Source organism: Xylocopa sonorina, chromosome 6, assembly GCF_050948175.1.
Source record: "Xylocopa sonorina isolate GNS202 chromosome 6, iyXylSono1_principal, whole genome shotgun sequence".
NCBI classification, from domain to species: domain Eukaryota; kingdom Metazoa; phylum Arthropoda; class Insecta; order Hymenoptera; family Apidae; genus Xylocopa; species Xylocopa sonorina.
Window position 1 is genome coordinate 1,626,291 of NC_135198.1, and position 13,196 is coordinate 1,639,486.

A 13,196-nucleotide genomic window follows, 5' to 3' on the forward strand; every position below is an offset into this window, starting at 1 on the left:
TTAAGCAACACTTTCTATTAAAACTCGAGAAACAAAAATTCATCACCCTTCCAGGATGTTCGTCGTCGCAATGTATCTTGGTGACAACGCCTCTCGGTCTGTGTGATCGAAAGGTATTTTAGTCGTTGCACTTTAATCATAAAGAACAAAAAAAAGAGAAAAAAAGAAAAGAAAAAAAGAAGAATCACGAAAAATCTCGCCGAACGTGAACCGGTGAACGCATGAACGAGCAAACAAATCATCCGTTCACGATGAAGAAAGAGAGACCGATCGCAAGCTCGAGGTGATCGGAGCGCGCGTATGGTATACCAGCGAAGACGACTGTTCGCGACTGTCGTGTGGGCGGACTGGCGGACCTCGTGCTTTCGAGAGGATCGACCAACCGTCGTGGAATCGTAAAATGGTCCCGTGCATGGATTGGCCGAGGAAACGCAGGAAAGGCGGCGACCAACGTCCTCTATCTTTGGAAAGAATCTAACCGCCAGTGAAATCGTTCCGGCTGACCGTCGATCCTCGTGGCCAATCGACGATTTCGCCTTCGAGGCCTCGCGGGACCGCCATGCTGCCCCCAAAGCTTTCCTAATTTAGAGTTTAATTAGCACCTGGGGAACAGGAGAACCGTGCACAAGCATCGATTGGACGGTTACCACCGTGGAAACAGAGAGAAGAAGGACGTCGAACAGAGACGACGATATGTCAGCAGTCAGTCTTCGGCTCGTCTTCGCCGACTAGTGTGAAATATCGCGCCCAAGTGTTACGAGCACGACCACGCGGCCGCGGGATCGAATAGTCTCACCGAACGAATACATTTTCCCGTCCTTCTTCGCGTCCTTCCTCGACACTTTGTCTCCTCTTCCGGCCTTAACTTCACTTTTTCCCCCTATCCTTGAGAATCGTTTATTCGATCGGGAAATCGTGCTGGATCGACCAACTTGAAAAGGACCGAAAGTCCTTTCTCTCCTTTCGACTTGTATCCTCTTCGAAACTTCCGTTTAGAGAGTTAGTTATTCGATGAGGGAGATACATTGGATCAAAAAACAAAGAAGATAAGATAAGAGATAAGATACTCTTTTTGGTTAGCGAATTGAATTTCGGTGGCAAAAAGGAACAATTCGGTGGAAAAATAAGAAGGGAGGACCACGATTATCTGCGCGAGAACCTCTCCCGAGTGGGAACTCGGGTCACAGAGGTTGAGAAACGATACAAGGGGACGAAGAAGAGAGAAAATGCAGCCAGCACCAGCCACGCCTGGATCTCCAACACGGTCGTCCTGTTGCGAACGGGAACGCGAGAGGGAAATTCACGAGGACCACGAAAGAGAGCGGAACACCGTGGTGGGTAGGCAGAGTCGACCGACTCCGGAAGAGGATAACGAGGAGAGAAGTAACGAAAGGACGGTCGTTTCCGGACAGAATCTTAGCGCCATGACTGTCACCGGGAACCAGGGATTACCCCTTTCGTTGTCCCTCGAAGACAGAGATCTGTGGACCAAGTTCCAGTGTTTAACTAACGAAATGATCGTCACAAAGAATGGAAGGTGAGTGTAGAACGCTGAACAACCTCTACGAATGTTGACAATGTTCACGAATTATTAGAAAGAAGTAGTGATAGATAGCGTATGCGAACGATCGTTCCTTTTTCTTGCAATAGAGTTATTTGTTTTATTGGAAAAGGTGGCGACTGTCAGTTGGAAAAAAACATTGGTGCATCAGGTATCAACAATTTACCGATAAGCATGAGTCATTTGCACATTTAAAATAGTACATCACAGGTTTTACATTTAAGAACCTCGAAGGATCCACTGGTTGAGAGGTCTGAAGCAAAGATGGCTCTCCGTCGCGCGTAAAAATGTATTAATTAGAGCGTTGGTGCGAACAAGCCAGAAGGTAAAAATAATAGTTCATATACACCGTTGTAAGTGAAGGAAAAAAAAGCCGTGTGTAGAATGGATAAAAGATCATTGCAAAACATTATGAAGATTTAGATGATTCACACGAATCACACTATTTTCTGTTTGCTACAAAAGCAGGACAGTATTCTTCCCTACTGGCTAAACTTACCGTGTTTACCGTCTCCTTTGCAACGATATATAAATTAGCAAGTGAACCATGATTGATAATAAATCTTTCTTCTCTTTCTTCTTTAAGTACTTTACCTACCTACTTTATCCTTTTTTTTTCATTTAGTCAGTTCTAAAATTATTTTTAACATTGTTTCGTTTCAAATAAAAATTTGGAAAATTAAAGCCTCTCTTATGTTTTCAAACACAAAAAACAAAGGGAAACCATAATAGTCGAAAAAGTGAACTCTAGTTCGTTAAACTTGGTGGTAAACTTAAGAAAAATTTATTAGGTTACAATAGTTGCTGCTTCGATAAAAATACGAAATATTTAGATGACTCAAAGGTGACTTTCGGACAGTGGCAGCTCGCATGTAGCCACTGTGAAACTGCAGCACCCCCTATTTCCACCTGTTACCACTGATAACATTTAATATGACGAGTCTTTGGTTCCTTAATATTATGTCAGTAGCCAATCCCCAGTTTATGAAAACTAATTAAAAGTAATCATTGTGCAACTGCTTTCGAACAACACAGAGACGTACAAATCGAACATCTTAATAACATTTAAAACCTACATATTTAAGATATCTTAAAATAGTGCAAGATGGATTATTGTACATCTTTTAGGGGCGTGTAAATTATATCCACTCGAGGATGTAAAATATTTAGACAAAATATAGACGAAATATTTTTCTATATTATCTTGATGCGTGCATTAAATCAAAGGAAAATATTGAAATTTAAGAAATGTCAAGTAAAAATATGAGCAAAATACTCAGCCGACTGACTAGTTTTCTGAATCGTATATAGTATTAAAAACGATTAGAGTTTGTCGGAGCGTGTTTTTCATGCACGGGAACAGTGTTTATAGGGACGTCAACAGAAACGGAAGAATGTTTCACGCGGGCATCGTGGGCATCGTAAAATTTTATTGCTACCGGCTTGATTCTCTCTCTGCTGTCCGCTGCCTTCTTCAGTGTTATTTTCATTAGTATTTATAAAATTCTCCTCCTTTCGGAACGCGCGTGCGGGTTTCGTTATCACTTTACAAAATGCGTTTTGGTAGCTAGCATCCTTAAATTTATGGATAAAATTTCTACGCGATACTCACCAGAGGACTCCTGTTCCCTTCGATTTTATTTCCAGGCGAATGTTTCCTGTCGTGAAAGTGGTTGCAAGAGGACTAGAACCGAAAGCTATGTACACTCTCCTTCTTGAATTTGTCCAGGTGGATCCGCATAGGTATGTATACCATATTTTGTTTCGAGTACATAATTATCTGTAACTACCTATAAACATTCCTATAATTGGCTAATGCGTTCAACTTACATATTATAACAGTGTTCCCAAACTTTTCTTATCGCGGGACACTTTTTAAGTTAGACAATTTTTTACGAACACTAAAGTAAATCTAAGCTTTCAGTTACAATAAATGATAATATATTTCAATATTTATGTCAGACATAGGTTTATAGCAAAGAAATGTCTTCTCTCTACGTCACTTTCGAACGACTAACTAACTATTCGTGGAACACTTGCCGAAATTTCAAGTACCAGCAGATTTTCGATTTTCGAAATCTAAGATAAAGAAAATATTACTTTCGGAAATTAGAAAATTGTTTATATTTTATTGTGAACTGTACACATGATAAAGTGTGCGTCGGTGAATTTTGTTCGCAGATGGAAGTACGTTAACGGAGAGTGGGTGCCAGGGGGGAAAGCGGAAGTCGCACCACCGAATCCTATTTACATCCATCCTGAGAGTCCAAATTTTGGATCCCATTGGATGAAGGAAGCGGTATCGTTTGCCAAAGTGAAACTGACAAATAAATCGAACGGGAACGGTCAAATAATGCTAAACTCGTTGCATAAATATGAACCGCGAGTTCATTTGGTTCGCGTTGACGCAGTGGAAGAAAGAACGGTAGTGACATAATGTCGCATAATGTTTTTCACTTAATAATTGGGTACAATACTTGTGTAACAATTGTAAACGAAATGTATTGTAATGTATGTTCAGGTGCTCACTTACCGTTATCCCGAGACACAGTTCATAGCAGTGACAGCCTACCAAAACGAAGAAGTAACAAATTTGAAGATTAAATATAATCCGTTCGCAAAGGCATTTCTCGATGCTAAAGAGAGACCTACCGATCCGCAAACATATCCGCAGTGTAGGTTAACCGATTACGAATAAATTAATATATACCGTCCATTATTAATCGTATCGATGATTCAGAAAATATTTAAAAAAATTGAATTACGAATTCCAGACACCGGCGCTTGGTTTTTACCACAACCTACCATGGGATACGAGTATAACACGGCTACAGCCATTGCAGCCGCACAAAATCAAGCGTCAGTGACGGTCAATAATCATCTCTCTAATTCTTGCACTGTTTCTACAGCTGGCCACAGGAATACCTGCAGGTCGACGCCTTACACTCTCAGACATAAATACATTCAAGATGGTAAGTCTCATCGAACACGGTTTCCACGTATTGCTATATAAAATGCAATAAATCCTGAAATTTTCTCGTTCACAGAACAACGCACGGATCCGTACAGTTCGGTACAATTGTTACATTCGACAGCGTACGTGGCACCGCCAGGATGGTCACCACGGAGTCCAGAATCTTTACAAAATTTAAATCCAGCTTGTTTACCGTCCACGCAAGAGTGGGCTACGTCCCCTTCCCCATCGCCGACTTCATCCTCGCATGCGGTGTTTAGCAGAGGTGTTGTCGGAACGTCATCCTCAACGACCGCCACAGGGTGTACTCTCTACGTACCGTCGAATCTGCCTTCTGTTCCTCCGGAGCACACTCACTGCGCCGACACGTCAGCTTGGATTCATCCTACTACACTGTCGGAACAACAGCAACAGCAACAACAGTCTTACTTAAATTTAAATTTACATCTGCATCATCAGATGTCATCGTACACGTCAGTTCCCCATGCAGGACTCCATCATTCTTTACACCCAAATGGGACTGACGCGGTTCAACCAGTCGACGAGTATGTTCACGAGTATCATGCATCTCCCGTCCAATCGACTACGCCCGATCGTCACTCGCAGCAGCACCACCACTCTCAAATGTTACACTTGCAACCGATTCAACAAACCGGAACAGTGTCCCCTGTTAGTGTCGAGTACGATACTCCCTCGAAGGAACACCATATAGCTGTTAGTTACTCCGAACAGAACGCGGATACATTGAACGATGTACAGTCGGACGAGAACAGAAGATACCTAACGACCGTTATTGATAGACATCATCGACAAGACTCGGAAATTGCGAGCAATGATCACCAAGCTGCCACTTGGACACCGTTGACACCACCGCCAGCACCACAAACTACAGCAATTTGATTCTATTATGTGATACAATCAGTTTTATTTAAAGGACACACATATGGAGTTGTTAATCGATCATTTCTATATTTGTTTTAATAGTTTGACGATCAAATATGGATGAAATAATATTAATCCTCCATAGGCAACCTAATGTCTAGACACACTAGGTCAGCTGTATCGGTTAAAGATCCAAGTATTCTTACTATTCTAGGCTTTCGAAAAAAATCCAGACAATTTCAGAGTTACTATACTTATCCACAATATACTTATCTAATAGTGTTTGCCAAATCAAATGTTCAATTTACTCCGTTTTTTCATTTTAGAGATTCATTCCAGTAAAATCACGCTCGTGTCGTTAATAGACAAGTTTGTCTACGGAGGCTTAAGTGTCTTCTCGGGTGCAATACAAACGATGTACGTAGATAATTGAAATTAACGACAAATATATAGATAGAAACGTTAGCCAACGTATAAAAGTATCATCATATCGCGGAAATGCGAGCTACAGAAAGATATCGATCTAACAAAATCAATTAAATAATTTGATGAATTGTCTGACTAGTTAGTTAATACAGTTTACAATTTAATTACTATAAATTTAATGCCAATTTTTTAGAGATTAATCCGTCCTAAAATCGTGTCTTAATGTTTTTTAGATAACATGTATTAAAGATAGTATAATTATTGCAATAAAATTTGATAAACGTACTCGTGCACCATTTCACATACCTTCCGTGAACTTGATAAATGACAAACTTATGAGACGATTTGTTCATACATAACGCACAATAATTTATTTACAAATGCTCGTATGTATACATTTCATACAATTAAAAAGAAGTAACGGCACTTTTACATTTCGTTCGTAAAAATATTACAATCTCTAAAATATACAATATATTTATATACAAACATAAATTTTTCTAACAGCTATACAGTGGCTAATTTAGCAAGACGACACGTTGTGAAACTTTTACAAAGTAAAAGGAAATTGTAATAAATTAATCATTTATATAGTTACAAAATAGTGCAATGAAAAAATATATTAAAATGTTACTTCACGCTTCAGAAGATATTCAAAATTCTATATAAAATTCCTCTTTGGACATTATTTTAAACTGACTAGCGTTTACTTTACAATCGCAATAATAATTGCGTATCTAATTTTCTTTCCTTTACATTTATATCAAATAATATAATATATCTATATCATATAGGTATTAGAAATTAAAAATTAACCAAACCAATGATTACCCATACAATCTCTTGTCCATTGCGTTTGACATACCCAACACCAATGATAACCACATCCTGCTCTAGTGCAAACCATATGCATGCATCCTCCTAGAAAGTAATTTTATTTTTATAAGTTTTAAACTACATATTTTTATTGATTATTTAATCTCTTTTGACATCTCTTTTACAGTACCATCTCTTTCAGTTGGTGTTCTACATTTTGGGCACGGTTTCGTTGAAATTTTTATAATTTTTGTACTGGCTTCATCCCATTTTGCCTAACAAAGAAGAAAATGACAAAACGTAAAATTATTAATTGACTATATTTGATTAATTAATATATCTAGCATGAGAAATGCATACATCTTTGGCTCTTTCTGGATCTACTGAATATCCAGACATGTATGTTGTACCAGAAGAGTCAGATGATTGCAATTCACATTCTCCTAAATGATAGCCCTGTAAACATCGTCTACAAAAAACGTACTAAACACAAAAATGTATTATTTTAATTAATGCAAATATTTTTTTATTCTATAAAATTATTTCTATTTCCGACTAGTTACCCCACAGCCACCAAAACATTGAATTTTTCTACATTCATCGGTGCCATTATCTGGAGATTCTGGTATTATACCCATACCGCAATCTGGTCTCGGACATAAGAGTCCACCAGCACGTAAAACATATTCTTCCGTACTAAATTTCTGGTACTGCTCATACTAGGTAATATATAATACGATACATTAATATGTGGGTACATTTTAAGACTCGTATATAATTCTTACAAGATACCTGCTCGGAAGTAAGAAGATGAAAATGATGGACTTCTGGAATGAAGGAATTCGCACATCCAGCTGGACATGGCAGAGTATAATATCCTTTAGTTTCGTCAAATTGAAATTGACGTTCCCTTAAACGAACTGAACAATAATCTTTAAAGCAATCAAGGCAAGTCACATGACCAGCTTCACATGGAAAAACCAACACCATATCTCTGCGCAAATAAAACATTTGAAAATATCATATCTTTTTGCTCGTACTAAATTCGATAGATTAGATAGATCACCTAACGTCTGTGCAAGCAAGACAAGGTATTTTTGCTAAATTTGGTTTTATAAGATAAAGAGGAACTGCTTCATCCTCTTCCCCTAAACTAGAATGTTTTCCACATTTAAAATAGAAGCGAGCATATAAAATTTGAGATTCTGTATTGTCGTTAGGTATTGACGTAGGTGCTGGACAAAAGTCATTTTCGCAATGAACCGTTATTCTTCGAGGTTGTAAAACATCTGGCCAACACTGAGGATCTCTGTCCACCGTAACTGCCCCACTATCGCAAGTTGCACATTTTACTCTTAATTTTCCAACTGTTACAGCCTTACACGGTGTTGAACAATATACAAAGAAGTGTGCTCGGTTCCCTTGTTTCTCTATAAATATAAACCATTTACTTAACCATAATTTTGCACGACTGAAATGTCTGTTTTAGTTTTGAACATTGCGTTAGAATTCATTTCAAACATTTGCTTATCTGCTTACAGAGGATTACAATTGTTCTACCTTCAACTGATAAATTTTCTTGCGGATCTGATTCATCAAACGGTAAATCGGTAAGAGTTTCATTCATCGGCTTTCCACCACTATCGCTTAATTCAGAAATTTCCGCAGACTCATCGATGGTACTTGTATCTTTACTTTTATTAAATCTTTGAGACGAGGTTCTAATTGCGTGTAATATGCTTTGCTGGCCCAAATCACATTCCTACAACAAGAGCATTGATTAAGTGAGGTTATCAAACATAAATTGCTCTGTATTCTAAAAATATGAATTATCAACGAATTATTTTTTCAAAACATTTAAACCTGCCTCTATTATCGTCGAATTATGTAGTTCTTTTCCAGCAAGTATTATTTTTATGTCTTCAGCTGATATTCCCATTTGCGAAGCCACAATTTCTTTTACATTCTTTATATCCCATTTTGGATCTAAATTAACGGCGAGTGTATTTCCCGTATTGGTTTTCACATATATACTCAATGAATTTGATATTCTACGCTTACTAAATGAAATTAATTGCAGCATCTTAACAAATACATTTCGTATAAAGTCGATAATGAAACTCATACCGTTTACTGTGAATGCCGTTTATTTCCCGACGATCTTTCAAAAAGGAAAAGGATGAAGAATGTTACAGAAAACACAGTTAATTCTATGTACATGTATACAAATATATACTCTATATACGGGGTGTTAGGGAAAGACCATTTAATATTTATATAGTATATGATAGAGCACACTGTAATGAATAAAAAACAAAGTGTTAGCTTTTTGTTCGCTAATATCATGATTGATTTACTACTAGCCTTTTGATATTTACAGATTTTCCACGTGTCCTCTTTCCATTTCCATTTCCATCCAGTCTTGGTAACTTCTTCTTAGATTCCGACCAATTATTTGACAAGCATATAATGGATTCGGTTACGTAATTATTCCAAGTCATTTTTTCATCAAAAGTGGTCGAAATGGTTTAAATCGGGGTCTACCCCCTGGTTCAATCCATCTTTAACCGAACACCGTGTGTTTTTAAGTGCTCCCCTCGCATCACGCAGTAAATAAAATTGAAGCATCGCGATAATCTTTCCGTCAAATGCAAATCATTCAAGTTGTTCATTAACCAACAAGTTGAGAATGCGGTTTATTAAGAGAACTACACTAAAGTAAACATCGCATGCGATGGAAGTAAGTAAGTTAATCGTATAATGCTGACAAACAGAAATGTTTATATCTAACAAACGGTTCACCTTTCGATGTTCACATAGGTGTACAAAGACTTTTTTTTTTATTCGGTACAGTATGTTCTATATACCATATATAAATATGGAATGGTCTTTTTCTAACACCCTCTATAGTATACTAATAATAATTATTCGCATATACAACATAACCTAAATCAAAATTAAACGAAATTGATTATAAATAACTATTTGGCCTCAGTCGGTGACTGCGGTGGCCTCAGATACGTCATATATATATATAATAACCGTTGAGTTTTTTATGTTCTTGCCATTTATCAAATTTCTTTCTTTGTTTTTTCTTCAATAAAAATAGAAGTAAATTGATTTTGTTACAATGATTGTAGATGTGAAAAAGGGATAACAAAGTATATTGGTTAATGTATGGACCGTATTAATTTACTCGATATAGAGATCTTATCAAATCTGAAAGTTTATGTATGCATAATTCATAAAGATTCGAACAAACAAAATTTTCATACTTTGAGGTAATATTACAAAATACAAAATATTCAATATTCAATAGTATTGAATATTCTTAAAAAAAAAATACAAGATATCATAAATAAATAAATAAAGATAGTTATGTACAAGCGTAGATAGTATTTATACATGACTTATAATTCGCCAATTTTTATCATACTTGATCAATTTTATTCCAGTTAATCGTTGTTGCAAATGAATCGTAGGTTTTTTCTGTTTCTTAAATTTTTGCTTTTCGCATTTGTCTTTATCATCTGTTTCTTGTTTATTTCTTCTCTTTAATGAAGATATTACTTGATCGGATGTAATATTCTGTGATAGTGATGTTAACGATACTGTGCTAGAAATTGTATTTATTCTAACCAATTCCGAATTTGGTATATCTGACATTGTAGGTTTCAATTTTTGAGTATCAGATTTGACATTTTGACACAAACCTCTTTGTCTTTCTGTTTGTTTATCTAGTGTATTGCTTATTAAGCTTTTACTATTTTTTTCAATACTTTCCTGATGTGTCGGAGAGGAAGAATTTGATCGCTGGAGGATTATTTCTTTGCCTTGCTTCTTTTCTCGAAGCAGAAATTGCTTTTTGATCTTTTTTCGAGTTCTGCATTTTTGGAGAAATTCCTTGTAGGACATTCTTTTCGTTCTGTCATTTTCCTCGAGTTCATTGTCAGAGCTGTTTGGAAATCTGTATACACTTTCAAAATCTCGATCCCACTTTTTAAGAGATTTGTTCCAGCGTCCTCTCGCTATCACCATATTTTTGGATAATTTTTTAATAGATTTAAAGTTTTTTTCTTGCTTTTTAGTATTTCCATCTGAGATATAAAATTCATTAATATATTAGATACACATTTACATCTAGATAAAAATCAGAACCATATATTTTTAAGTACTTACTTTCATCATTATCATTCTTTCTTCCCTTACAGTGTGTTCTTAATGACATATTGTATTCATCATTATCAGGACACGTAAGATACTTGCTGATCTTATCATAATTGTCGTTTACAAATTTATCCCAAAGAAGATTACTTGCCACTGTTGGAAAGGATGTTTTTACCAACCATTGTTTGCATTTTTCAATGCTTACATTATTTCTCTTTCTTTTGCTACAACCTGGGTACGTTTTAACTATATTTTTTGTTTCTAAATGACAAGTACCATTAATTGTTATTATCTACAAACATTAACAGAATATTGAATAGAGCATAATAATTACTTAAAGGTAATGCGTTCAAGAAGGTGTCTTCCTCCTCTTCGTCATCATTATTGAGATGCAATGCTTTAGAAAATGATAAATTTTCCAAAGGCCATGTTCTCTCCTTCTCCTCAAAGCTGATCCTTTTTGGACTGTCAGTTTTCCATATTGCACGAGATTGCAGTATCGGCGAGTTCAAATGATATTGAATAAAATTAGGAGCTTCTCGAGTCTTTTCTGGAGACAAATCTTTAAATAAGACACTCTTGTCTGAACCAGAAATAGTATTCCTGACTGGAGAATATTCATTACACGTTTCCCAATCTTTATCAATGTCTATCTCTGCAAAGGAATTCCTTGTCTCTCTCTTTTTCCTTCTTTTTTCCTCTTTCTGACTATCTCTCTTTTTATGCTTTAGATTCTTTTTATGTTTTGATATTCTTTTTCGCAATATTCTTCTCTTCAGTTCAATTTGGTTCTTGCCTTGTCTTTTCCTACTCGAAGAAGAATTAGTATCAATCGTGGATACACTTAGAGTATTTAGTCTGCTATTGCCTTCTATTAGGGGTGTGCTACAAAAGTGCAATACATTTATTTGTTGACAAGCAATAGTTTGCTTTCTCCTTGAACTCTCAGAAGAAGAAGAAGAAGACATCTTACGTCTTTTGTGCTCATAATATTATCTCTATTTTAATAAATTAAATGTGTATATATATATATATATATGACTCATGGGTATTTACATTGATGTTACTTGAACAAGCACATCGATAACTTTCAATATCGCCGGAATTTTTTTTTTTTTAATTTAGGATTATATAACCGATGATGCGCGTGAGAAGGTTCCGATATCAATGAGTTTCGAGTTTCTTCTTCCGTTTTGTCTTTAAAAGAACAAGAACTCCATCCTTGTCGTACCTTCTTTAAAATGCGCGGATTTAAAAATATTTGCACAATTAAGTATTTGTATGTATCCGATTATTTTTCACCTCAAAAATTTGTCACTGCAAAACTATTCTATAAATAAACATTTATTATCTAATGTTCAACAATGATTTTAATTAGTCACTTGTAAATAAGGGTACAGTAAGATGGTGATAAACCGCGAAGACACGCACAATAAAGTCTTTGAAATTTGACCTGTAAATAATATAGGAATATGTGAGGTTTATACTTGAGAACTGAGAAATATCTAAGAGAGTGTACCTTATATGTTATATAAATGTCAATCGTGTAAAATATAATAAATCTTTACTTTAACAATACGCAATATGTTGTATAAACGAAGAAAAGCTAAAGTAACTATAGTACTCGTATAAATAGATGGCAATTTCCATAATTCTTTGAATTATTTATCCAAGACGAACTGTTTACGAGTTTACGCGTAAATTCTTCAAAAGTTTGTTCGCGACGCATCGAATTAATGTTAGCCAACTTCACACGAACACAGTTTAAATATACAATATAAACGATACATAATGTAATAAACTAAAACGCGAAAAAACTTTTAGTGTTTTTACGTATGTTCAAGAAATATTAGGAAGAATTGTTACTGTACATATGAAGAATTATATTTGATATATAATTGTCAATACTGATTTAAGAAATAAATAATGAAATGATAAGGGAAAGCATATATATATGTTGCATACATATTAAATTTATAAATAGTAATTTGTTGTAATATCGAAATTTACTGGAATTTCTTGCAAATTAATATGTATTTACAGTATCTTCAGTTTCATCGAAGAAATGTGCGCTTGTTATGGCGCCGTTGTACTACGGCCCTGGCTACGAAGGTACCCAACTGCTCGAGCCACACGGCACAGTCAGTGCCCGCTGGTTCACCGCGTTGGTTGGTGTCTCTTTTTTTTTCCGTGTCAATTACGAGTTTACGAGTTTGACAGCTAGCATCGCCACTTTTGAATCTCATTTCGCTAGTCTCTATCTATATTATATTCTCCAAAGAACATTTCCATAAAATCTGGTTTCGAAATTCGTTGGAATTATTGTGGCATCGTCTAACATTGGCAATCACGTGTCGTGAAATCAAAATT

General features: G+C 35.8%; 3 protein-coding genes and 1 long non-coding RNA gene across 6 annotated transcripts; 2 read left to right on the forward strand and 2 right to left on the reverse strand.

Annotated features, from left to right (window-relative positions):
* The first annotated feature begins 1,123 nt into the window (after positions 1-1,123).
* On the forward strand, positions 1,124-5,566 carry Byn (T-domain transcriptional activator brachyenteron). Of its 2 annotated transcripts, none has more exons than XM_076896255.1 (6): positions 1,124-1,537; positions 3,209-3,304; positions 3,743-3,986; positions 4,083-4,236; positions 4,336-4,533; positions 4,609-5,566. In XM_076896255.1, exons 1-6 carry the CDS (start codon positions 1,227-1,229, stop codon positions 5,433-5,435), a joined length of 1,830 nt encoding a protein of 609 aa, XP_076752370.1. In that variant the 5' UTR covers positions 1,124-1,226; the 3' UTR covers positions 5,436-5,566. The 2 variants fall into 2 exon arrangements, with proteins under 2 accessions (XP_076752370.1, XP_076752372.1); XM_076896257.1 differs by having other exon boundaries at positions 4,471-4,533.
* Positions 5,567-6,584: 1,018 nt separating this feature from the next.
* On the reverse strand, positions 6,585-8,867 carry Park (E3 ubiquitin-protein ligase parkin). Of its 2 annotated transcripts, XM_076896478.1 has the most exons (8): positions 8,527-8,867; positions 8,220-8,421; positions 7,726-8,089; positions 7,452-7,653; positions 7,223-7,378; positions 7,020-7,142; positions 6,850-6,934; positions 6,585-6,764 (listed from the first exon to the last, which is right to left on the reverse strand). In XM_076896478.1, the coding sequence occupies exons 1-8, from the start codon at positions 8,782-8,784 to the stop codon at positions 6,655-6,657; spliced, it is 1,500 nt and encodes a 499-aa protein (XP_076752593.1). In that variant the 5' UTR covers positions 8,785-8,867; the 3' UTR covers positions 6,585-6,654. The 2 variants fall into 2 exon arrangements, with proteins under 2 accessions (XP_076752593.1, XP_076752594.1); XM_076896479.1 differs by lacking the exon at positions 7,020-7,142.
* A 502-nt stretch (positions 8,868-9,369) lies between these two features.
* LOC143424215 (uncharacterized) lies at positions 9,370-13,160 on the forward strand. Its single transcript, XR_013101906.1, has 2 exons — positions 9,370-9,403; positions 12,879-13,160. It is a non-coding gene; the product is annotated as an uncharacterized LOC143424215 (long non-coding RNA).
* On the reverse strand, positions 10,059-11,794 carry LOC143424440 (uncharacterized). Its single transcript, XM_076896496.1, has 3 exons — positions 11,174-11,794; positions 10,839-11,118; positions 10,059-10,756 (listed from the first exon to the last, which is right to left on the reverse strand). The coding sequence occupies exons 1-3, from the start codon at positions 11,792-11,794 to the stop codon at positions 10,059-10,061; spliced, it is 1,599 nt and encodes a 532-aa protein (XP_076752611.1).
* Positions 13,161-13,196: the final 36 nt, after the last annotated feature.